This window comes from Hemicordylus capensis, chromosome 7 (genome assembly GCF_027244095.1).
Source record: "Hemicordylus capensis ecotype Gifberg chromosome 7, rHemCap1.1.pri, whole genome shotgun sequence".
NCBI classification, from domain to species: domain Eukaryota; kingdom Metazoa; phylum Chordata; class Lepidosauria; order Squamata; family Cordylidae; genus Hemicordylus; species Hemicordylus capensis.
Window position 1 is genome coordinate 19753449 of NC_069663.1, and position 27219 is coordinate 19780667.

Below are 27219 nucleotides of genomic sequence, written 5' to 3' on the forward strand. Positions count from 1 at the left end.
CCAGTGCTGCCCTGATCAGATCAGCTTCCATATTTTCAAAACCTAATTCAGCACAGAAATAGTGGAGCCAATTATTTCTATTTAGCAACATAGGAAGCTGCCGTATACTGAGTCAGACCATTGGACTCTCTAGCTCAGTATTGTCTGCACAGACTGGCAGTGGCTTCTCCAAGGTTGCAGGCAGGAGTCTCTCTCAGCCCTATCTTGGAGAGGCCAGAGAGGGAACTTGCACCCTTCTGCTCTTCCCAGAGCGGCTCCATCCCCTGAGGGGAATATCTTCCAGTGCTCACGCATGTAGTCTCTCATTCAAATGCAAACCAGGGCAGACCCTGCTTAGCAAAGGGGACAATTCATGCTTGCGGCCACAAGACCAGCTCTCCTCTCCTTAAATAGCACCTAATGTTTATAATCAGCATGGTATTAATTAAAGAGATGGCTTTCTCACCCTGATTATACTATAGGCTCTTTTAGATGGTGACACCTGACTAGGTATGAAGGTCCCCCTCCTTATCAGTTTGCTTGCGGCCAAATCTGAGATTCTTATTATCCCACCTAAGGATTTTAGTGGTTCTTGGACTGACACATAACTGCTTTTGAAGAGATAATCAGAAATGCTCTTCTAATTATTTCTGATTTGGGCTGCAAGCCAGCTTGATCAAAACTCTTATCAGTTAGTGATGTGAAATTGTAATGATTTGTATCAGTCTAAATATTTTCAAGAAATAACTGACTAAAAAACTAAAGGCCAACTCTAGACCCACCAGGCAGCTGTAGGTATCATGTTGCTCTCCAGATGTTGCTGAACTACAACTCCCATCTTTAATAAACTGTTGTAAAGCACAACTATGCTACAAGAGTGACAGAACACTATCACATTGTGGCTTTACAGAGGAGAGAAAAGCTGCATCTGCTGAAATCTCCCTTCTCCTATGGCACGGTGAGCTCTGACTCGCATATTATGATCATCCTGATTGGGGAGGTGTAGCCTACATTGCTAGCAGTGTTCCCTCTAACAGGGATTCCCAGATGTTGTTCACTACAACTCCCAGCATCCCCAGGTGCAATGTTCTTTGGCTGGGGATGATGGGAATTGTAGTCTGCAACATCTGGGAATTCCTGTTAGAAGGAACACTGAAAGCAGGGCCAAAAAATGAAGTGCTTTCCCAGGAAAAATCTCTTTTAGGAACATAGGAATATAGGAAGCTTCCATATGCTGAGTCAGACCATTGGTCCATCTAGCTCAGTATTGGCAGCGGTTTCTCCAAGGTGGCAGGCAGAAGTCTCTCTCAGCCCTATCCGCACCTTTTGTTTTGCCTTTGAAATAACTTCACTGTCCTCCTCGCTTGGGAAACTCTTGCAATGGACTCGGTATCTCTGGCGATAAGGTCAGGGTGGGAGGGGCCTGCCAGGAACAGTACACCCTTTTTCCAGTCAACGGGGAGAAGGGAGGAAAGGAAGATGATTGTGACCTGTAGGCTGGTGAGATTGAGAAACCTTTTCTAAAAAAGATTAAAATGTGGTTGTTGTTGGCTAACAGGGAACTGAAAGGACTGGAATATTAACCCTGTGAGGGGAGGAGTTTATATTTAATATTTATATTGAATCCGGAGATAAATCAGATCGACTTTTAACTAGGATATTAGCTTAAAATCAGTATTGAGGCTACACACACACACACACACACACACACACACACACACGCAAAACTGGGCTAAGGGAGCCCAGCCCGGTTTTGCACATGTGTATGAACAATTGGGATCAGGCCCAATCCTGGTGGCTACACAGTGGCAAACCCGCCTAAGTAGCTTCCCATTAAAATGAGGTCAAGGGAGCAAGCACACCCTTATCCTTGTTTTTCTGATAGTGTGTCAGCCGCGGCTGCTTGCAGACATGGCTTACACACTTGGGGAGGGGAGCGGGATTCCCATAATGCACTGCTCACATGTGTGGTGCATTATTGGAGCTCCAGGGGGTGGAGGTGGCACCGCAACACTTTTGGGGGGTGGCACAGCGGCACCTGACCCCCAGAGCTGCCGGGCAAGGCGGTCTTCTGCCGGGCGAGCCAGTCATCTGGGAAGATCACCTGCGGGGAAGGTGAGTTAATCCTGCCTTCCCTGCAGACAGACCACCCCGCAGCTCTGATCACCAATCATCAGAAGAGCTCCGTTAGGTTCTCGCTTCCCTGCCCTTAGGTACACCCAATGTAGCTCTCTGGATTATGGCCAATGACAAGCAAGATTTGAGTCTCTTTGATTTTTTATTTATTTATTTTTTTGCTTTCTTTTAATAAGAAAGGTCACATTGTGCATATATGGAGCTGGCCAATCAATTTGCCTGTCACTGGGATCCGAAACAAAGAGTCCAAATACAGAGTGACCTTGAACAAACTCCAAGTAAACTTAGTCTCGTACCGTTTTATTCAGAACGTTTGTCTTTAGAGCACAGAAAACGGTATCACTCAAAGCAAAATGGACTTTTTGGCAGCATCAGCACGTGATGTATAGATCTTGTAAATACAAATGCTAGGGAAAGCAAGGATGTTTGTAGGAGCACTGTTTATGCGGTCGATGGCACGTACTGCTGAACAAAATGAAGCTCCTTGATTCTCATCAGTGCAGTCTATGATGATCTGAAATAGCAGGTACATCTGGAGTAAGGTGAATTCATTATAGGCTGCTGGGATTTTAGAGGTTGCTAAGAAAGAGAGATGAAAAACAGTTTACTGCTAGATCCTATGAACTGGCTTATACTGCTATACAGTGTTCCCTCTAACAGAGATTTCCAGATGTTGACTACAACTCCCATAATCCCCAAACAAAAGCCATTGCAGCTGGGAATGCTGGGAGTTGTAGTCAACAACATCTGGGAATCCCTGTTAGAGGGAACACTGTTGCTGTTGCTTTAGCTAATGATGCCATCTAACCATATTTCTTGGAAGTAAGAGGCACTGAAATCAATGGCCGACATCCAGACTAACATTGTGCTAGCTGAAATTAAATCTGCAGTATGATTCAATACGTGTTGGTCAAAACCAATATGGCGCCATAGCAAACTTTCTCACCAATTGCCAGATGTCTACCAATTTCGCCCTGTTTGTTTGTTTGTTTATTCTGTAACAGCCAGACTTTCGTCTCTGGGCAGTTAACATAAAACAATTAAAACACACATAAAAACTTAAAACAATGCAACAATTTAGAATCAGCCATAAAATTAAAACAGAAAATTTTTTTAAAGCTGCGAAAGCTTGGGTGAAAAGATGTGTTTTCAGATTTATTCCTTTTTTTTAATTGCCAGAGATGGGAAGTATTGTATCTCAGCAGGGAGTGCATTCCAAAATCTTAGGGCAGCAACTGAGAAGGCCCGTCTCTGTATAGCCACCAAACGAGTCGGCAGTAACTGGAGACGGACCTCCTCAGATGACCGCAATGAGCTGTGTGGCTCATAGTGAAGAAGACGCTTTCTTAAAAACCCAGGGCCTAAGCCGTTTAGGGCTTTATAAGTTATAGCTAGCACCTTGCATTTCGCCCGGAAACTTATTGGCAGCCAGTATAACTCCATCAGCAGAGGCATGTCCTTACAGGATCCAGTGAGAAACCTCGTCCATTCTGAAATTCCTACAGGTCTTATGGCCAGGGACTGGACTATTGTGGAGACATTGGAATTGTTGTTGCTTTTTAATGCAATTTGGGGGCTGGGTGGGAAAGTGGACCCACCATTCAGAAAAGCAGGCAAGAAATTGGAGCTGCTTTTCTTTTCTTTTGCAGACTTGCAATAAGTGTGAATGAATAAAAGATTACTCCTCCTTCACGACCTTTGTTTATTGCGTAAAAAAGAAAACAAATATCAGTCCATTATAAAAACAAATGCTGCTCTTCCTTGTTATAGACACAAATTGTGCTGTACGCTGAGGTTTGGCAGTGCAGAATAACAGAGCGGGAGAAGCAGAAGTCAACTCTATTTGCAGGAAGTAGATCTTCCTTATCAAGTGGTTTCTTTTGGTGTGAACTTAGGTAAAACTAAATGTGGCACGAGATGTCCAAACAGCCCAGAGAAATGTGTGGTTTGGTTGCTTTGGCAGAATGAGCAGCTCTCCATAGAACAACTTACTAATATTAGACATCCTTGGCTTTCCAGGCATTGAGGAGCTCAGCAATGTTCTTCTCGACCTTCCCATTGGGCAGCTTAAGATCATCAGAGCTGTCTCCATTGAAGTCTCCACAGGGGGCACACAGCTTCCCTGCAAAGGTCTCAGAGACTTTCACTGTCACCTCCCCATCGGGATGGAGGTGAACTTGCACCTGAGAGTGCTGGTCAATCACAACCCCATCATCAACCTTGCTCACAGACATGCCATTTTTCCTGTAGGGCAGGGTCACTGAGCGCCCATTGACCTGGAGCATATAAAAATGGGGTCAGGAAATGAGCCATAGACATGTGTGAAGGCCAAGAAGCCAACATATGCTACTGAGAACCAGGAGCCACTATGACCAACTGAGGTTGAACCAATCAATGCAGACATCTAAACGCTACCATATGTCAAATTTTGTCCTAAAATCTAGAAGTCAAGAAAACAGAGACTACCATGCATAAAACCGGCATAATTTAGAACACCAAATTAGCATAACCATAATTCACTTTAACTTTCCTCTCTGTACTCATAGAATATATATAGTAAAGAGTGGATTGCTCAAGTCATTCACTGGCTAAAGTGAGGAATTTAGTTTCTAGTAATGATCACAAGTAAGCAACGTGGGACAGGTAGTTATTTGTCATTCACATTAATCTTACAAGATCATGAAGGTTTGACCAGAGAAGTTCAGTTTCATCATCTCATGAACCATGAGTGGCTATTCCCATTGTTCCTACACCCTGGTTCACTATCTCAGATCACTCTGGAAACACTGAGGTCATTCACACAATCAGAAACTGCATTCTTCCTGGGTTTGGGAGTAGTATTCCGTATAATTTTTGATTTTAAGGAAGTAAGGTAGGAGGAAAACCTGGGGAGAAGTGATTTGGGATGTACGAACACGTTCAAAACCGAACCAATTCGTTTCGAAGACTCGGGGTCGAGTTGAACCACCCCTAGTTCAGCCCAACCCTGGACCAACCTCCCCCTGGCCCATTTGGGAGGTTTGTGAACCTTTTTAACATAAAAGCAAATTATTTAGGGACCCATTGTGCAGGCACTGCGGCCTCCAAAATGGCCACCGTGACAGTGGGGAACAGGGCCATTTTTGAAGGAAGAAAGGCGGGTGGTGGAGAAGGAACCTCCACAAACCCCCCGCCCCCCCACCTCAGAGAACCCTCACAGGGGGTAAGTTTTTTAAAAGTTTAAACTGGAACAGGGGGGAGGGTTCGAGGGGGTGTTGGACTGAACTAGCCCAGTCTGGTTCAGACTTGAACTGGACTGTACCAGCTGGTTCCATGCACACCCCTAGAAGTGATTGTGTGGAAGTAAGATAGGAGGAAAACCACGGTAGCTTTTCCTCCTATCTTGCTTCCACACAACCAAAAATTTGGAGCACATACAGCTCCCAAACCTGGGTAGAACACCAGGTTTTTGTTTATGTGAATAACTTCTATGCATGCTTACTCCAAACTATGGGTTCCCCGCCCTTACCTCCCACTCCCTACTTGCACACATAATTCTACATGCCTGGGATATTGTTGGTGATATGACCCCCTCCCTACTTCAGGCATTTTAAAAAAAATCCTCAAGGCGATATATGCGGAATTTTACGACTGGTTCCAGCAACTTCACATACTTTCTCTCCTAGCCTCGTCTCTTACCCAAGTCCCGGAGCTCTTTTTAAGGATGACAGATGCATCCTGGAAGTAGACCTTGACAGACTTCCCAACTACCAACTTGTCATCACCGTCTTGTCCGATGCTCACTGATACCCTGAACCAGGAGAGGGCGTTTCCGTCACAAACAGAGGCCACGTCATAGACTCCACTGCAGAGGTACTTTCTCATGGCACCATCAAAGGACGTGAGCTGGGCTTCTGGGGTGAGTTTGCATTGGCCTTCCTGCCTCACACAGCCACGCACACCATTCCTGAGGGTGCAGGTCTCTCCCGACTGGCAGCTGTTCTCCTCACAATTTAGCTTCTCTGGGCCACTACAGGAACATTTCTCTGTGCAGTTGTTTGAAATGATGCTCTCTCCAGCCTGTTGGGAAACCCCCCAAGGAGTGTGAGAGTTGGAAAGGAACATGAACATTCAAATGATGTTCTCCTTTTTAAAAATGTGTTTAAAACATGTTCATACAGACCACAATTCCATCTGCAAAGATGCAGAAGGAGGGTTACATAAAATCAGGGTATAAGGCTATGTTGAAGAATCAAAGGCAAAAACAAATATTTTTGCCAATATTCTCTGACCAGTTGATGGGCTGCTGCTGCAGCATGCTTAATTAAGATACCATGGTGATGTTTAGATATGCAATCCAGCTTATACTTCTATTCTAGAGATGTACTGATTCTTATTATGTATCCATGATGATCCCACACCCACGTTGGTCCTCCTAGAACCAAAGGGCAACGACATCTCTGTACTGCAAAGGCTTACCTTGAGGTACACCCCATCATACACACAGCCACACCCATCAATGGGCACACAGGCATCCCCATCAAACATATAGCCGTCATTGCACTGGCACCCTTCAAAGCAATCCCTTGTACACTGGATTGAAGTGGAAACGCTGGCACAGCTGAAATCGCAAGGCGAAGTGCATATTTCATAGTAGCTGTTGCCTGGGCAGGCGAGGGCTGTGGAGAGAGGAAACAGAAGATCTTCTCTTTTTCACAGAATAGCCAGATAGCCAGTGTGGTGCAGTGGTTAGAGTGTTGGACTAGGACCGGGGAGACCTGGGTTCAAATCCCCATTCAGCCATGAAACTCACTGGGTGACTCTGGGCCAGTCACTTCTCTTTCAGCCTAATCTACCTCACAGGGTTGTTGTGAGGACAAACATAACCGTGTACACTGCTCTGGGCTCCTTGGAGGAAGAGTGGGATATAAATGTAGTAAAATAAAATTTTTAAAAAATTATACACACACATATAATTTGCAATTTATAAATTTGTTTTGTTTATATTGGGTTTACAGGATTCAAACATCCACCATGAGTTGCCTGAAGTGGAGTATTCACAAATATTCCAGTTTCTCAGGGAACAAAGATGTCAGGAGAATTGGAAACCATGGTACAGATATACAAACTCCCCTGCACACCTCAGATTAACTCAGAAATTGAGTTCCCCAAAAAACTGAAATCATTTTCTGAACGTATATTGAGCTTGGGAAAATCACTCCCTCCCAACACTTCTGACATCCTGACTAATGAAAGTTGTACTGACACAGGGAGATTTCACACTTGCACAAAAAAGGCGGTGTGTGCCAAATTGTGAGATACAGCATGATGGTGCAAAAATTCCCTTTCAGACAGATAAGGCATGCCCCGTTTGCTTTGTTCGAATGTCAGTCGCTATCTCTGCCAGGCTCCCCCATTCCCAAAGCACCTTTCCTGCCAGTCCCTCAAAATACTCTCCCCCATGTCCTATTACTTACTGAGATTTGATTAGAGCTAGAGAAGAATTTGGAGGTTTTAAAACCTGCCTAATTAGAGGCAACCGCTCTGGGCTCCTTGGAGGTACAGCGGGATATGAAATGTAAAATAAAATAAAATTAAAATAAATAAAGCTTTACGTGGGCCCCTCAAATCCTTTTCTGAAATCAACTCAGGAGAACATAGTCAGAACTTTTAGTATGGGCCCTAAGAACAGGAGTTGCTTTATGAGGTAGGCTGAAGACAGGGAAGACCTCCTTGCAAGGGGCGAGGAGCACAGAGGCAAAATAGATGAAGAAAGAGTGCAGACTCTATGGAGGAGGCAGTTTGCGGCAGAAAAGGAAACTCAGGGAAGGGTAGGTGGAGGGAAAGGAAGTTTGAGGAGCCAGGGAATTGAAACAAGGAACAGTTAATGAGAATGGTGGGCTCTGAAGACCTTTTCAACCCTAGGATCAGGTTGGCCTGTATGCCAGACATGCAGGAAGACAGGAGTTCTGGAGAAGCTAGCCAGGAGACAGGAAGTCTAATAAAGGTGAAAAACAGATGGATAGAGATGCAGAAATGGGAAGTCAAGGAGAAAATAGGACTGGGTTGAAAACTGACATAGGGCCAGATGCACTCTTACCCTGGACTTTGGGGCCAAAGTCCAAGGCCTCGACAGCCCCTGGGCCCCCTCAAATTCTCTTTAGTCTGTCCTGGGTGGTGTGTGGTTTGTGCCCTCAAGAAGCTATGTGTAAAAATGATGCTTAATTTGCAGCGGGTGGCTTCCATAGGCCTTTAGGCCCAGGCTCCAAAATTGCCTAGGTACACTTCTGCAGAGGGCCCAGGGACAGGAAAGGCTGTGCACCACTGTTCCAAAGGCTGTGGAGAGGCAAGGGAGGTTTCCAGGGCTGCATTTGCTAGATCTAAGAGCTGCTGTATTTTTTTGAAACTACAGAAAATGGGGACCTCTGCCAGTTGTTCTTCTATAAGGATCACAATATCGTAGACGGGTGAAATAGCTCCACAAATAGCTCAAACCACTTGTTTTGTGACTTAGGGTGTTCACTTTGAAAAGAGTATAAATGAAAACCTAAATCTTTACACTTACGGCAGAAGGAGGCTGTTCTCCATGGTTCGACCTTGGCGCCAGCTGCCTGACATGCAGCCATGTAGGCCTGAAGGCTTCGACAGAGGGATTCCTGTGCCCCGTGGCCTGCACACATGTCATACAGGCAGTGCTCAAAGTACTCAGCAGGGCTCACCAACGGATGACATTTTCTGAAAGGGCCTGACTTGGCCTGCATCATTCCACAGGAACTCTCAGCCTTGTATGGTGCTGTCTGGGCTGAATCACAAGTGGGGCATTGCTCACCACAGCCATCTGTGCAACTGACTCCATCCACAGGGACCTTCCAAGAGGCTGCAAACTCATTCACACTTTTGGCGATTTTTCCATTGGGCATCATGAAATCATCATTCATGTTACCATTGAAATTGCCACCCAGACCACACATCTGTCCCTGGTAAGTGCTGGGTACATATAAGCGGATGTATGAAGTAGTATCATAAAGGACTTTGAAGCCAAAGGATGACTGGAGAATGATATTATTCCCCTCCTGGGTGATCCAGAGTTTCCCCTCATCTCTGTTCACTGGCAGAGTGTAGAATTCTCCATCCACCTGCATCGAGAACAAAGAAAATCAGAGCATTTAGTTCTATTCACACACACACACACACACAGGTTTGCATGCATGGCATTTTCCACATCATTGATCCACAGGGAGATGTGAGATACGGGGCACATTCACACAGAACACAGAACCGCAGTTAAACAGGCCTGCGGTTCCACAGACATTACATTCAAATGCAGGGACCCACAGTCAGGCATGGGGACAAAACCAAGGGTTCAGAATTGGAACTCCAATCTGAGCCCTTGGGTTATAGTGAGTTTTGTTGGATCCAGGCAGCCTGCGGTACATCTGAATCCTGCAGTATTTCTGGATCCTGCCCGAGGATCCAGGCACCAGCGGTACATCTGAATTAAGAACTGCAGGCTGATGGCCCTGGAACAGGAATTGAAGGAGGAAGCTCCCTTGCCTCTCTGAAGTCTTCTTGACTGTCCAAATTTGGACAGGAGAGTGGGGAGAGGGGGAGTGGAACCGTGGGTCCACTGGACCCACAGTTCGGCGTTACATGCAAATGCAGCCACTCTCTGACACATACCATCGCTTTCCACTTCATTCCCTTCTGAAGGACAACAATATATCCAGGGATGGACACCACAACAGTCCTTATTAGAGGTAGAGGCCCATCCTCAGGCTTCTCATTCTCCACTAACACAGAAAAGTTGACGAGCCGAGGATCGTTGCTGCAGACTTTGGCTAAGGTGTAAGTGCAGGAGCCGTGGAAGCTGAAACTTCGTCCGTCAAAGGAAATGTAATGGGGGTCACCAGATGCACTAGTTGTTCCGTATCCAATGGGATGGCAGCCTTGGATGCCGTTCTCCACCCTGCACTCTTCGTATGCTTCGCAGGAGAACTTCTGGCACTCGGTGGCACCATTGTCCATGCACTGGCACTTCTCCTGGCAGGAGGTGCTGGGGTAGAACCCCTCTCCCTTCTTGTAGTATCTGCCCTGGTGCACACACCCACACTCTGCAGGAGGGACGCACTGGTCCCCACTGAGGATGAATCCAGAGTCGCAAAAGCAGCCTTCGGCACATGACTCCTCACAGGTTTCTGGAGCTGCAAGGCTGCGGCAGGTGGCTGGGCAGCCATTTCCACAGACCTCATAATGGGAATTACGTGGACATAGAAGGCCTGCAACGAAACAATGAGAAGAAAATGTTGCTGAACTTTGGAACATTGAGCTGAGTACGCATTGTACACTTGACAGTTTATCCCAGTTATCATTCAGTGAGCTAGAAAGTGCATTCATTTTTTTCCTCTGACTTATGTGATATAATAAGAGCAGGTGCCTGGAAGTAGAGTAGTCCCATGGACTAGAAGAGCGGTGCACAACTTTAGCCCTTCAGCTGTTGGACTACAACTCCCATCATTCCCAGCCACAGCACCAATAGTTAGGGATGGTGAGAGTTGTAGTCCATCATCTGCAGGAAGGCCAAAGTTGTAGAGTTCTACCGAGTCAGAACTTTGGTCCATCGAGCGCAGTATTGTCTACCCAGACTGGCAGTGGCTTCTCCAAGGTTGCAGGCAGGAATCTCTCTCAGCCCTATCATGGAGATGCTGCCAGGGAGGGATCTTGGAACCTTCTGTAGGCAAACAAGCAGGTGCTCTTCCCAGAGTGGCCCCATCTCCTAAGGGGAATATCTTACAGTACTCACACATGCAGTCTCCCATTCAAATGCAACCGGGGTGGACCCTGCTTCAGACAAGTCATGCTTGCTAAGACAAGACCAGCTCTCCCCCCAAAGACCAGCTCTCCCCCCAGTAGTATAGCCTCTACTGTAGACAATACTTAACCCTAGAGGGGTGGAAATGATGTCAAGCCTATTAAAATGGCATTTGTGTCACTTAAAGTCAAGTGTGCCATTGAGTCGGTGTCGACTGCTGGCACCCACAGAGCTCTGTGGTTGTCTCTGGTAGAATACAGGAAGGGTTTACCATTGCCATCTCCCGTGCAGTATGAGATGATGCCTTTCAGCATCTTCCTATATTGCTGCTGCCCGATATAGCTCTTTCCATACTCTGGGAAACATAACCAGCGGGGATTTGAACTGGCAACCTCTGGCTTGCCAATCAAGTCATTTCCCCACTGCGCCATTAGAGCCCCATTAAAGTATTTGGAGTGAAATGAAACCCTCTAAGGCAGGGCTGCACAACTTCGGCCCTCCAGATGTTTGGGGACTTCAGCTCCCATAATTCCCAGCCATGGTGGTCAATGGTCAGGGTTTATGGGAGTTGCAGTCCAACATCTGCAGAAAGGACAAAGTTGTGCAGCCCTGCTCTAAGGTATTGATGGACCCTTGCCACATATATTGTGGACTGTCCTCTCAAACACTGTAAGGCACCATATACATGGATGTTGCTATAACAACGACGACGACGACGACGACGACGACGACGACGACGATGATGATGATGATAATGTCACACTAATAATTAAATGAACACCTAAGAGGGAACACTTACTGCAGAAGGAGGCTGATCTCCATTGTCCAATCTGGATGCCCTCAGCTTGGCAGGCTGTTGCATAGGCATTGATGGCACCACACAGGGCATCACGGTGACCCTTGTACTGGCAGGTGTCAAAGACACAGTCATCAAAGAAAGGTGTTGGGTCAATGGCCTCCTGGCACTGCCTGAATGGTCCATCCTTTCTGATGAGGATCCCACAGTACTGGTCACTCTTGTAGGTTTGTTTCTCTCCCTCTTTGCACACTGGGCAGTCGGTGGTGCATCCTGCTGAGCACCCTGGAACCTCCCTCAACTTCCAGCTGTCTGCAAGTTGGACTTCATCACTTGCCTGAGTTCCATCCTTCATGGTGAAGTCATCGCTGGGATCCTGATTGGCATTGCCACAGAGTCCACAGATGGCATTGGCATAATTGCTGGGTATAATGACCCTGGCGTAGCTGTACCAGTCAAAGCTGACTCTCAGATCAAAGTCTGTCTTGATGAAGCCATGGACTCCACTGGTGTAGATCTTCAGTTTATTTTCATAGGAGAAGGGTACGTCCACAAAGACTCCATTGACCTGAAAAACACATGGGAGAGATTGTCAAGAGGTCTGTGTGATTAACAAAAGGAAAGAGTTGATTATCATGAGAAGTTAACTAGAAGTACAATTTATGAGTTGGCTCAAGGAGGTATAGAAGGAGATGCCATTGATATTACTAGAAGCTTAGAGGCAAGAAATTAAACTTTCTGCCACTGACAGTTAAAATAGAAATCTGTCCTATGAACTGAAGCTCAGAAGGACCTGGATGGCACTCTTCCAAGATGTTAGACTGTGCTCTCCCTCTGGCTTCTTTCAGATTCTGATATTACTGTGTAAGAAAGATAATGCTTCTTTTCCACTGTGAACATCATATTTGGGCAAAGGCTAGAACAGGAATGTTCAAAGGGCAGAAAGCTACTGCTGTCCCGTGCCTCTCTCTGATAAGGCTGGTATCATCTGGTATAACAGAAAACATGGCATGACATCAACACACTTTGCATTCCACTGCCTCACACCATTGGCTGCTGGTGGGGAAGGATTGAGAAATGCACCATGCAGCAACATAACATCACACGTGTTATACTAAATACTAACAGGAGCATTTTCAGATGATTACTTTACCCTAACTTTACTTTGGGAGGGTGGGTGTGCATTCACAGATTGGCCAGATTTACCCTGAAGTCCATGCTATATTTCAGAAAGCACTTCCAACACGATTCAGGTTTCCCCCCTCTGTATCGGATCCTGGCCCGGTTTATTTTTTTACACAAATAAAACACAATTAAAACACATTTGTACCTGAATCTTGCGAGGATACTCTTGGCTCAGGCTGATGGTCATGTTGTAGACCTCCAGAGTCACCGCTTTGGTGAAGGACACCTTTTTACTGCCGCGGTTGTTGTTCTCCACCGTGACCAAGAACGGGGTGAGAGTGGGGTCCTCGGAGCAGACCGCTGCCATCTGATACACACAGGTACCCTGGAAGTCGTACTTCTTCCCATCAAAAGTGGTGTAGTGGGGATCCCCAGATCCTGTGCAGGTGGAGTAGCTGTTGGCACGACATTCCCGGACTCCTCTGGCTACAATGCATGCTTCGTTGGCCTTGCAGGAGGCCTTTCTGCACACTGCCTTGCCTAATTCGGGGTCACATATGCAGCGGGAATGGCAGCCTTCACCAGCCCAGAACTCCTCGCCTGCCTTGTAGGTCATGCCATCGTAGGTGCAGTTGCAGGTCTCCACTGGGACGCACTTCTCGGCACTCAGGACGTAGCCCTCGTCACACTGGCAGATTTCTGCACAGGTGTTGTTACATGTGCAGGGAGCAGTCCAGTCAGAGCAGGTTGCTGGGCAGGCATTTCCACAGGCCTCGTAGTGACTGTTCTCAGGACAAGATAATGGACCTGGAACAGGATTGAGCCATGATCAAAACATATCAGGCAAATTCTCATGTCTATTAGTCTATCGTCTAATATAGAAAGCATCATAGAAAATAGATTTAGAAGAAGATCTATATACCAATTTTCAACAAAGTTCCTAAAGTGGTTTACATTAGAACATAAGAACAGCCCTGCTGGATGAGGCCCAAGGCCCATCTAGTCCAGCATCCTGTTTCACACAGTGGCCCACCAGATGCCACTGGGAAGCTCACAGGCAGGAGTTGAGGGCATGCCTTCTCTCCTGATGTTACTCTCCTGCAACTGGTACTCAGGCGCATCCTGCCTTTGAGGCTGGAGGTGGCCTACAGCCCTCTGACTAGTAGCCGTTGGTAGACCTCTCCTCCATGAAGTAATCCAAACCCCTCTTAATGCCACCCAGGTTGTTGACTGTCACCACATCTTGTGGCAGAGAATTCCACAAGTTGATTATGTGTTGTGTGAAAAAGTACTTCCATTTGTTGGTCCTAGATTTCCTGGCAAACAATTTCATGGGATGACCCCTGGTTCAAGTGTTATGGGAGAGGGAGAAGAATTTCTCTCGATCTACTTTCTCCACTCCATGCATGATTTTATAGACCTCTATCATGTCTCCCCGCAGTCATCTTTTTTCTAAACTAAGGAGCCCCAGGTGTTGTAGCCTTGCCTCATAAGAAAGCTGCTCTAGGCCCCTGATCTACCCCTTATACCTTCCCATCCCAAGAACTCATGACAAAGCAATATACGGAGGCTGAGAATATGGACCATAATCTCACTATGTCATACTTGGAATAAATTCACAATGTGAGATGTGGAATAAATGTGGAATACATAAATAAATGTAGAATAAATTTATTAGTGAATAAATTCACTAGTTACCAGATGAGTGGAAGGACGGTGGAGCGAAGCCGTAACCTTCCCGGTTTCTACCACCAAAGACCAAGACACCAAAGGGAGATTCAGGATGCTCCAGAAAGATAGAGTTAGGTCCAGTGTTCAAGTCATATACACACCATGAATACTGTGACCTTGGGACACTTCTCCATTGAATCCCTGTAATGGCCGTCTTGTTCCTACTAATGCTGCTGGTTTCCGAACTTTCTGCTATGATGATGGCATAGTTCTCGAAATTGCTGATTCTATTAAAGTGGTAGGATTGGCCATAACTCGTTACGGCAGGAATGGTCATCAGGAATGGATCGTAGCTTTGCATGTTGCCAGTGAAGGAGAAAAGGACTTGGAGTCCCCCATTAGCAGAGATATAGAGCACTTTTGGGAACTGGATCTCAAACTCTTTGACTTCCCCGGCTACCATGTATCGAAAGCCTCTTTTGGAGCCCATGTGATAATCGATACGAGTATCCTGGGCAGCAACCACATATGCAATGTCAGGCTTGTCTTGGAAAGGTACAGAGGGAACAATGAAAGTGGTACCCCAGCTGGAGACTGGCAGGAGCTGTTCAGCAACATGATCGCACCAGGAATTTTGCACTACACACGCATGCCCACTCAGGACTGCCACGGGTGCTGATGACTGTATCTGAGTGCCGGACAAATCATCTGAGCTTTGCAACTGGATGACTTGGAAAGCCTCAAGGGAAACATTGAGTTTGTTCCGTGCAGCATACAACTGGTTGTTGAACTTCACCTGCCCTTTCAGATAAATCTCAACTGTAGTAGGAACATCCCAAGCTATGACTGCAAATTCTTTCAATAAGCTTATTGATTTGGTATCACGTGGGGTTATGACATAATACGTTGTGCCAAGCTCCTGGACTGGATATACTGTCATGGCAGCAACGGAATTCCTCTTCCTGAACAATTGGACAACCGAAATGTCGTGCTCAGCCTGAATTAAAATGGAATGGTCAAACATGATACTCCTCCTCATCTCTGCAGTCTTTGGGATCTCCACAGACACTGTTTCGCCCTCTCTGATGGTATAACTTTTCTGATAGGTAGATTTGCTCATTGTCACAGTGACTGCAGTAGAGTCATGGTAACCAGTGAGGAACAGCTGGAGGTTTATTTCAGAAGTAGTAGCCAGGTAATTCTGCATGAAGGCTGTGATGAACTGTTTGCCATGAAAGCCTGCTTTGCTGTGACCTGCAGAGAAAAGGAGAACAGAAGGAAACAGAGATAATTAGACTGGGCAAAGGACAATATAAGTACAAAGAAGACAACAGATGAAGGAACATTGCTCCCGATTCCTCTGAGCATCAAGAACTACTGTCATGGTAAAGACGACATTGTGTAGGGTGGAAAACACCAATCATGAACAACTTTGGCCCTCCAGGTGTTTTTGGACTACAACTCCCATAATTCCCAGCCACAATGGCCAATAGTGAGGGATTATGGCAGTTGTGGGCCAACATCTGCAAGAGGGCCAAAGCTGAGCAACCCTGGTCTACAGGAATTTTTCTACAATAAAAAAGGTCAACCCTGGAAGATCAAGTCACTGATCTTCTGTGTATGGTGCAGTTTGACCCTTTGTTGTCTGCTGAGAATTCCTGTGCTTGAAGAGGGCAAGATGTATAACACACCATTGTGAAGACGGAGCACAGGAGCCCAAGGGTTGTAAATGGCACACAGAACCAGTATTCAGCCACGGTTCTGTGCGACATCTGAACTGAGCCTATGGGAAAAGTCATTGAAATACTGAAGGATCTAAAATGGGTTCCAATGGAGTTGCTTTACTAGCTCTGGAAAACTACTGTAAATAACTCGAGTTTTGAAGGCCTGGGACAGATCTCAGATGGACTCCTAAACCAAAAATAAGTACAGAGAGATGCAGAGTAGGGGGCAGGTGGGGAAATAGGTAAGGCTTGTTTTATTCTTTGGATCTATTTAGGTGGTGATTTATTCCAATGTCATAGGAACATAGGAAGCTGCCTTATACAGAGTCAGGCCATAGTACTGTCTACACCAGTGATTCTCAAACTTGGGTCCTCAGGTGTTATTGGACTTCAACTCCCATAATCCCCAACCAAAGGCCACTGAGGCTGGGGATTATGGGAGTTGAAGTCCAATAACACCTGAGGACCCAAGTTTGAGAATCCCTGGTCTACACTGACTGGCAGTGGCTCTCCAAGGTTCCAGGCAGGAGTCTCTCCCAGCCCTACCTGGAGATGCTGCCAGGGATTGAACCTGGGACCTTCTGCATGCAAAGCAGATGTTCTGCTGCTGATCCTTTTCGAGTCACAATAAAAGGACACAGCTTTTTCACAGGTTGTCAGAAAATGGCCAGCAGATGGCACTAAGAAATTACATGACGTCCATCTCTAGAGGTGAATGACCTTAAAACAGTGGTACATCAGCAGAAGGTTGCTGGTTCGAATCCCCTCTGGTACCTATATTAGGCAGCAGCGATATAGGAAAGATGCTGAAAGGCATCATCTCACACTGTGCAGGAGGAGGCAAGGGTGAACCCCTCCTGTATTCTACCAAAGATAACCACAGTGCTCTGTGGTCGCCAGGAGTCGAAATCGACTTGATGGCACACTTTACCTTACATATGCTGGTAATGGTTACAGTGACTGCTGTAATGCACTCTAAATGGGGCTGCCTTTGAATGTAGTCTGGAAGCTACAACTGGTACAGAATGAGACAGCCAGATTGGTCTCTGGGACAACACGAGGGGAGGACCACATAACACCGGTTTTAAAATAATTGCACTGGCTGCCGATGTGTTTCCAGGTGAAATACTAAGTGCTGGTTATTACCTATAAAGCCCTTAAGGGCTTGGGTCCAGGGTATTTAAGAGAGCACCTCCTTTGTCATGAACCCTGCCGCCTGTTACGAACTTCTGGAGAGGTCCAGTTACGGTTGCCACCAGCTCATTTGGTGGCGACCCAGGACTGGGCTTCCTCTGTGGCTGCCCCAGGGCTTTGGAAGATGCTCCCTGCTGAAATAAGTGCATCTCCTTCTCTGTTTTCAGGAAGACTTTCAAGACTCTCCTGTTCTCACAGGCTTTTAATTAGAATTAATTTTTAATAATTTTTAATAATTTTACTAATTTGTTTTAATAACTCTTTTATGCTATTTTTATTGCGTCGTGCATTTTAATCTGTGTTGACTTTTAAATATTTTAAATTCTGTACACCGCCTAGAGATGTACATATCAGGCAGTATAAAAATATGATAGATAGATAGATAGAATGATGTGTTTAAATGTCATGCAGATGCCCGATAGAATTTGTGTTGAAGTTGGAATAAATTCCCAGCTAGATAGATCCTAATTTACAGCTAATCATCTTGATATTTTGCAGTACTGAACAGCATCTTTAGAACGTTTATTTTAAAATTATTATTAAAATAAGGGCACAGATTAAGAAATAAAAATTGTTCTGGTCAAACTAGAAAGATTCTGTATGTGGATGCGTGTCAAATGGATGCAGTTCCCTAGACTGAAAAACTCAGTTCAGCTGCTGAGGTTATTATTTATTTATTTATTACATTTTATATCCCTCTCTTCCTTCAAGGAGCCCAGAGCGGTGTACTACATACTTAGGTTTCTCCTCACAACAACAACCCTGTGAAGCAGGTTAGGCTGAGAGAGAAGTGACTGGCCCAGAGTCACCCAGCAAGTCTCATGGCTGAATGGGGATTTGAACTCGGGTCTCCCCGGCCCTAGTCCAGCACTCTAACCACTACACCACGCTGGCAGGTTAAGCACATACACCTTCATTCACATCATGTTAGCTTGAAAGGAGAGCTAAGGTGCCCTACAGCTCAATTACTGAGCCATTTTTGGAAGGGTGGTATATAAATTAAAATAGGTAGGTAGGTAGGTAGGTAGGTAGGTAGGTAGATGGATGAATTACTCACCACCCAACAGGGCCAAACCAGCCACGATGAACAGGATCCTCATCATTGCCAGGACTGCAAAACAAAACATGGAGGAATAAGAGTAAGAAGGGTGTTTAGGCACATGCCACATTCCTACAACCATTTTCTCCCTCCAGGATATGGAGATTTCTTGAAAAGGTGCGCAGAGGATCTGGGTCTTTAATAACAGCTGCCTAAGAGGGCATACTGGGGGAACTGTCAGGGGAAGCTTTTCTCAGTGCAGAAATGGTGTGCTCTGAAACTTCCAATGATCCAAAAAGGTGGCATCCCTCATCTGGTGTTAAGAGAAGCCATAAGAACACGGGAAGCTGCCTTCTGCCAAAATAAACCGTTGGTCCATCAAGTTCAGATGGACTTGTTTGCACAGACTGGCAGCAGCTTAGGAACATAGGAAGCTGCCATATACTGAGTCAGACCCTTGGTCCATCTAGCTCAGTATTGCCTACACAGACTGGCAGTGGCTTCTCCAAGGTTGCAGGCAGGAATCTCTCTCAGCTCTATCTTGGAGATGCCAGGGAGGGAACTTGGAACCTTCTGCTCTTCCCAGAGTGACTCCATCCCCTGAGGGGAATATCTTACAGTGGTCACACATCAAGTCTCCCATTCGTATGCAACCAGGGCAGACTCTGCTTAGCAAAGGGGCCAAGTCATGCTTGCTGCCACAAGACCAGCTCTCCAAAGAGAGACTAAGGCCAGATGAAAAGACTGATGAAGCATAGGTTAGATGCTGCAAGAGCTCCAAAGGCCTATTCCTACCATGTGAGTAAAGTTGACACCATTGCCAAGTCTCTAGAATGGACAGTTCTCCCCAGGAATTGGCATCAGTCTCCAAGTGATTAATGAAAGTAAGCCTGGAGATTTTAATGGCTGGAAATGGTGAGAAACATTGGGGGGGGAACATCTTCAGGAAGAGCTGCAACTCTACATCTAAGCAACTTTGCTTGAGGCTTCAGACTGGGTCCAAAGCAACTTCATCTAGACCAGTGGTTCCCCACCGGGGGGCCTCCAGATATTGCTGAACTACAACGCCCATCATCCCCAGCCACACTACATTGTAGCGGAGACTGATGGGAGTTGTCGTTCAGCAACATCTGGAGGCCCCCAAGTTGGGGACCACTGGTCTAGACTAAACCTCACCCAGAGCTGCACGCAATGGCCTAGTTGCCATCTCCTAAGATCCATGAGGAGATCCCATTTGTGGCTGGGTTGTGTGGTTTTTGTTAGATTTGTTGAAGGTTGGTGTTGATGTTTTGTTTTGTTTTCATGAACAGGTTTTGCAATATTTTTTCATTGTTTCAAAAACATGTTTGACCAGAAGAAATATATTTGTACTTCATGGAACGTGATCTCATCCATATACTGTTTCAAATCCCTATTATTCCTCCCGGGTCCCACCCCAATTTCTCCCACTATTTCTAGCCAAAGAGATCCTCAAGGCCATTTACAATAAAAACACGGAAAACATAAATGAAACTGCCAACAATGCAACGACACCGTAAGATATCAGCCTCAAATAATATAAATATTCAAAATATCAAATATTTATTTATTATTTATTAGTCTTTTTTGAATTCATATACCTCCTAGTATAAAAATCTCTAGGCGGTGTACAGAATCAAAACATAAAACATTTAAAATTCATACAAAGATAAAATCATAACAGATAAAAACACATTAATAATACATGAAAAAAAAGAAAAAAATGAAGAAAGGGGGAAGCAGAGCCTACAGAGGAAACCAAGGAAAGGGAACGTTAGTTTCCATCAGAGGAGGAACTGTTCTTAGTCAAAGGTTTCACTAGCAGAACTGGGCCGATATTGGTCAGTGATTCAGCCAGCCTAGGAACATAGGAAACTGCCATATACTGAGTCAGACCATTGGTCTATCTAGCTCAGTATTGTCTTCACAGACTGGCAGTGGCTTCTCCAACGTTGCAGGCAGGAGATCTCTCACAGCCCTATCTTGGAGATGCTGCCAGGGAGGGAACTTGGAACCTTTTGATGTTCTTCCCAGAGCGGCTTCATCCCCTGAGGGGAATATCTTGCAGTGCTCACACATCAAGTCTCCCATTCAGATGCAACCAGGGCAGATCCTGCTTAGCTATGGGGACAAGTCATGCTTGCTACCACAAGACCAGCTCTCCTCTCCTACTTGGAAGGAGAGGGAAAGAGAAAGTGGATGGGTAATGAATGGGGACAAACACACCCGCCTTTCAAGCAGGCCAAGCAGGCATCTTCAAGGGAGGCAATTTTCTCATTGATGGTTTAAATATGCTCTTTTTAAAGAATCCTACAGATTCATAACATAGTCAGTTGCATTCTTCAGGCTTTTCACCATTAGCCTGACATGGGGGATTTCTTTGTTCCTAGCATCTTTGGTGCCTTCTGAGATACTGGTTGGGTGAAGGCAGAAGAGAGGAAGTGAGACAGCACATGGGGTGACTGGGGCTTTAGGAAAGCAGAGTTGGGCAAATGCAAGCGGGAGGCCCCAAACACTAGATCTTGTGGGTGAGAGAGAGAAGGATCCAGTAAGGCAGTTCACATGGCCATAAACTGGGTAGGTGTTGAGTCCTTACCAGTTCTGGGAGCTGGGCGTGCTCCTGTTTTGCTACTGTGTGTTAGATAAAAACCAAGTTGGAGGTGGGGAGCCTGAGCACCCGTCAAGCCTCAGCTGGGTAGGATGACTGCCCCCTACCCAGATTCCATGCTGAGCTTCTGAATGAAGTACGTGAAAAAAATGTCCTACCCAGCTGGGTCTTGGCAAATGAGCCACAGTTGGGTACATATAGGAATATAGGAAGCTGCCTTATCTTGAGTCAGATCATTGGTCCATCTCGCTCAGTATTGTCTACACAGACTGGCAGCAGCTTCTCCAAGGTTCTCCAAGGCTTCTCCAGGCAGGAGTCTCTCTCAGCCCTATCTTGGAGAGACCAGAGAGGGAACTTGGAACCTTCTGCTCCTCCCAAAGGAGCATCCCCTGAGGGGAATATCTTCCAGTGCTCACACATCGTCTCCCATTCAAATGCAAACCGGGGCATATCCTGCTTAGCAAAGGGGAGAATTCATGCTTGCTACTACAAGATCAGCCCCTCTGGATCAGGCACAAGGCCTATCTAGTCCAGCATCCGGTGTCACACATTGGTCCACCAGATGCCTCTGGGAAGCCCACAGGCAAAAGGTGAGGGCATGCCTTATCTCTTGTTGTTTCCCCCCTGCAACTGGTATTTAGAGCCGTCTTGCCTCTGAGGCTGGAGGTGGCCTATAACCACCAGACTAATAGCTACTGCTGTAGCCATTTACAATTACTAGTCGATACTTGCTATTGAAAACCGCTGAGTTACACATAGACATGAATGAGAATATTCTCCAACTACTTTGTTTTTTTCAAATATTCTTCAGCTGGAATGGCAGAGATTGCTTATAAGAATTATTCTCCAATTCACAAACTCTCACCTCACAAATTTCTTCATACAGGTATGATTCAGATATGATTCACATGATTCACATGCTCCGCCTTGGAGGCATGATTAACATAGGAAGTGGATCTCCAAAATATCTTATGGAGCATACTCAGGTTTTTAAAAAAACCAAAACCGACTTCTGTTTTGTTTGTTTTTTAAGGGCTGCACAAGTAGCTGATATCATCAATTTAATTTTAAAACCAAGTTTATGAACAAGATCATTTTTTTCAAGATCAGAGAAACAAAGTATCTCATCGTCTGGACAAATATTTCCTTCTGTAATCCTGATCCAGAAAATGTTAAATTGCAATTCTAAAGATCCTTGAGCAGCGGAAACACTTCTTTTGCAAACCAAAAGGAAGAGTCACTAACAGGTATTCTTCTGTACACCATCTGCCCCTTTTGTATCTCTCCATTCATTTAGTGAGGTCTGTTACTGAATTATGCATGTTGTTCACTCTGAGCATACGCTGAGTGTAGGACCCCAATCTGCTTTGAATGAATCTAAGTATGTCCACAGTTGTGTGCCCTTAGGACCATTCACTATCTCTCAGCCCAGCCACGCCCCACCCAGAGTTGTTTTGAGTACAGGATGATTAGGGGCAGCCATGAAACAGGAAAGACAGGATTAAAATGTAATAAATAAATGCAATAAACATGCCCAATCCAAAGCAGCCTCTTACCTTCAGCAGACCTATCCTAGCTTGAGAAAGGAGAAGGAAGAAGACCTCTGCCTCATCTCTCTGTTGCTCCTTCCCCTTTTATAGAGAAGAGGAGAAATCTCATTCCATAGGTCTGACCAAGAAACTGTCACAGCCCCACTGGGGCTGGGATTCCTTGCAGGCCAGCTCAAGGGCCCCAGTCAAGCTGCAGTTTCTGGCAGGGCAAAAGTAAGGGCCATCGGGCTTTGACTTGTGTTACTCTGTTCGCCTTCTCCATCTTACCTGAATAGCTGGGGCCCTACTTGACTGCAGTTTCAAAAGGCTGCTGCTGCTCAAAGAGGATGCCTTTGGTGCATACCTGGGCAGCCCTTCGAGAAGCAAGTTTTAATTCAGACAGCCAACTTCTTGTCACATACACTCAACCAGCAGCCACTGTAGAAGGTTCCCGGTAATGTTCTTCCTCTCGACATCACCACTGCACTAAACAAAAGGGTACAGAAATAGTGTTTGCTAATATAATCATTTTCCTACTAAAGAATATTCAGGATAACATAGTCATCTTTTCCCTTTGCATTTGGGCAAATTACGATGAGCGGTTGCTGCCTTTTCACTAAAGGCTTCTGCAAGGCAGTTAATAATAAATTGTGCCGTTTAAATGTCTATGTAACAACAGGATCAACTATAGGGTATTGTGTAGTCTGCAAAACGTTCCTGATTCCATCCCATTTATTGCAACATTAGAGTTTGTGTAATTCATCTTAAAATAAGTTTTAGGGAACTGTCCCTTTCAAGGAGATTATTCAATTCTACTGACAGCCGGTTGATCCAGATGTGTGGTGGCATTTTTAGGGAACCGTGATTTTCGTTTCAGAGGATTGCTGCAATTTCAGAAAATTGTGTAATATTGTGAGGAGACCAGAGATCAGCAAAAAAGAAGTTGAGGATTGCGTCAAATAAATGTGTGAAATTCAGATCTCCCAAAGACACATATATCTGCCAAAATTTACCATATACAGTCATTTTCGGGTATCTATTTCTTGTAACACATGGTCCCTAATTTGCCTTTTAAAGAGTTGGGGGAATAATTTTATGCAATGCATGTTTTAACATGGCATCTAGTTTGACTCCTAGGTGTTCATAGGTTGTGGAGTGAACATGTAGCTCAGTGGTAGAGCATTTGCTTTGCATGCAGAAGGTACAAGCTTCAATCTCTGGCAACATATCCTGGGAGTTATTCACACTGGGCTTCAGGCTTTGGGGTAAATGTTGAGCGAAGCCACTTTGAAGTACACTCGCGGCATTGAGGGAAGCAGCCCATCCCCTCTGCTCTCGGGTTTTGTTTTAAAACAAGTTCACATGGCATGCATCTGTGTTTTCCTTCTAGCCAATGCGGGGGCGGGGGAGGTTACTACAGAGCAATATCTGCATTTCTAAAGACAGCATCCATCTCAGAAAGAGTAGCTTAAAGCCAGCATTTAAAAAACCCGGAAATACCTCGAGATAAGCTAGGATTCACAAGACAAAGCGTAGCAAACAGACCCTGCTTAGGGTCTGTCACATTACCGGTCTGTCAAAGACCCTGCTTAGCAAAGGGGACCATTAATGTTCACTCCTGCAAGATCAGCTCCCTGCTTTGCCTCATGTCTTCATTGGTTGGGATGCAATGCTTTCAGCGCACTTCTCAGGCATTGCTTGACCAAGAGTTTCCAGTGAGACGATGCGGCTGCATTCTCCTGTTGATGTTCAGCGTAGACATGAATCTGACTGATTTGAGTGTTTCCACTTCGAATCGGATCACCCCAAAAAGGGGCGATTCGATTTGAAGTTGAATCAAATCAGCCAAATTCTGAGGCCTTTTAAAGGAGACTGCTTAGCCTGGCAATGTCAGTCAGCGTGAACAGCCAGCCAGGCTGGCCAAAGGGAGGGATGGCAGGTCCAGTCGCCACCTCTTTGCCGCCGCGGCCACCTCTGCACTGCTCTCCCACCAGAAGTGGTTAAAAGGTGCCTCCACACATCTCTTCTGCATCAGAGAAACAGCTGGTGGCTGCAGGGGGGTGGAGGATTTCCCCCCACCGCCCACTGCTGCAGATTCTGCAGTTACAACTCCCACCAGGAGCGGTTGAAAGGCACTTCCACGCCTCTTCTTCCTTATTATGCAGAGCCTATTGAGGGGTCTGCACAATAAAGGTAATTTCAGATTTGGGGGTGCCCAGTGCCTCTTTGTTTTTGCTTTTCGAGGCAGTTAAGAGGCTCTACCTCGCCTCCCCAACCAGCACAGGCCAAATCAATTCTGGCTCGATTCGAATACAATAACGTTTGAATCAAACCAACCTGGTTGCAAGCAGGTAAGATTTGTGTTCAAATCAAAACAGCAGGTTTTGATTTGTATACAAAACTCATCACAATTTCTATCCATACACATCCCTAATCACTGATTAAATAAGCTGAGAAAAATCTGTGTTTTGCAGTTGGCGATGTTCCCTTATGCCCTGGGGAAGGCTAGACTTTTGGGAATAATTCCATATGTATAACAAAGATCAATAATTCAAGTAATCAGAGTCAGGTTTTCTCTGAATTCTATTTACTCAGCCTTTTGGACATAATCTTTCTATTGAATGCTTCGCTGGTGTTGTTGAATGTCGAACAGAACTGGAACTAATCCCACTGAGAAAGTCTACCCAGCTGAGCACAACTGAAAATCTGGCAATGAATGAATTTTGGGCAGCCCAGTCTGTCAATGCAAGGCAGTTTTATTTGCATACCTGGCATCAACAGAGCTGTTGGAAAACACAGTAACCAGGTGCACTTGCTGTTTCTAGCAATAATGGGTTTCTGGAATAACAGTGTAGAAGAGAAATTGGGCCGCTGAAATTTGCCATATCAGATTTGCTGCAAAGGGGAGCTGTCCTTCCTGGAATTCCCTCTTCTGTTACATGGCGGAAGTGAGGTGAAAACCCCCTCTCCTCTCTTACATCTGGTCACCCTGCTTAGGGAATTCCATCTTAAATCAATGAGGTCATTCACACAATCAAAAACTGTGTTCTACCCGGGTTTGGGAGCTGCGTGTGCTCCCAATTTTGGGTTGTGCAGAAGCAAGTTAGGAGGAAGAGCTGCCCAGGTTTTCCTCCTACTCTGCTAGTACACAATCACTTCTACCCAGGTTTTCCTCCCACCTTGCTTCCACACAACCCAAAACTGGAAGCAAACCCAGCTCCCAAACCCGGGTAGAACACAGTTTTTGATTTTGTGAATGACCTCAGTGGCTACTAGTTTGAGGGCTATTGGCCACCTCCAGCCTCAGAAGCAAGATGCCTCAGTTGCAGGGAAGTAGCTGCAGGAGAGCGGGCATGTCCTCAGCTCTTGCCTGTGGGCTTCCCACTTGCCTGTGGGCTTCCCACTTCCCATCTGGTGGATCATTGTGTGAAAAGCAGGATGCTGGACTAGATGGGCTTCCTTGGGCCTGATCCAGCTGGACTTTCCTTACGTTCTTATTATAAGGCCAAAAGCCAAGTGCCTTCCAAGGAAGGTAGGAGGCTCAAATGCTCTGCAGCACTGATAGGATAAAATGGTTGAACCACCGAAACCCTTTCTTCCAATGGTAGTCCCTTTGCTCTTCTTCTTCTTCTCCTGACTGTGGCCAGCATGATTTGGATTCCGCCCCCAAATCAGGAAGTACAGTCTGTTGGAAAGAGAGCCAATGGAGCAGTAGGCACAACAAGAGCATCTACTCTTGGTAATTTAAAACATCTCTCGGCAAGGACCCCAAACTCTATGCAGCTCTTAATCAGAGATGACATTCACACAATCAAAAGCCATGTTCTACCCGGGTTTGAGAGCTGTACGTGGGAGCTGAGCTCCCAATTTTTAGTTGTGTGGAAGCAAGGTAGGAGGGAAAGCTGTATAGAAGTGATTGTGTGGGGGGAAAGGTAGGGGGAGATCCTGGGTAGAAGTGATCGTGTGGAAGCAAGTTGTGGCTGTGATCTTGGGCAGCGGATTGCACATATGAATGGCATCTGGGGGCTAGATCACAACCAGCAGTGAGGGGTTCAGATGACACTTCCATGTCATACTTTAGATGAGATCTCACTTCAAATCAGAATCTTTATTCAGACGTACCTGTCACCATACAGGTATTAGGAAAGATTAGGTCAATATTAGCATGCAAGCTTAGAGCTAAGGTCCATTGGTTTTATGGGTGGTATTCTGGGTTTAAAAGCAAAGCCAGGAACAGACTGGGTATCAAATTTTAGGTGTCTGGCAAGATGTGAAAGCAAATATTTCCTTATTGATTAATGCTTGTCAACATGAGTAATGAGTGACCTGATCAAACAGCCTTCCTTTTCCTTTACAAAGAAAACAGGAAGGTTTACTTTTCTAGGAGACAGGTTCAGATGATAAAAACTGAAGAACAGGTGGATAAGATCCTCAAATCTAAAGATATGGCTTGATTAAAAGGGCCCTTGCAGCTGCTCTTTACACACACACACACACACACACACACACACACACACACACACAACATCATTATATACATTTTTCTAAGGCATACCCATGGCTAATCCATTTGTGGCCGCTCTCGTGAGAGTTTGGAGATCTGCCGGATAGC

At 45.6% G+C, this 27219-nt stretch overlaps 1 protein-coding gene across 1 annotated transcript; it reads right to left on the reverse strand.

Moving 5' to 3' along the window:
- Positions 1–2253: 2253 nt before the first annotated feature.
- LOC128332822 (IgGFc-binding protein-like) lies at positions 2254–26739 on the reverse strand. Its single transcript, XM_053267582.1, has 11 exons — positions 26730–26739; positions 18471–18524; positions 14523–15749; positions 13030–13631; positions 11703–12267; positions 9775–10370; positions 8660–9230; positions 6574–6773; positions 5794–6174; positions 4108–4391; positions 2254–2694 (listed from the first exon to the last, which is right to left on the reverse strand). Exons 1-10 carry the CDS (start codon positions 26737–26739, stop codon positions 4113–4115), a joined length of 4485 nt encoding a protein of 1494 aa, XP_053123557.1. The 3' UTR covers positions 2254–2694; positions 4108–4112.
- Positions 26740–27219: the final 480 nt, after the last annotated feature.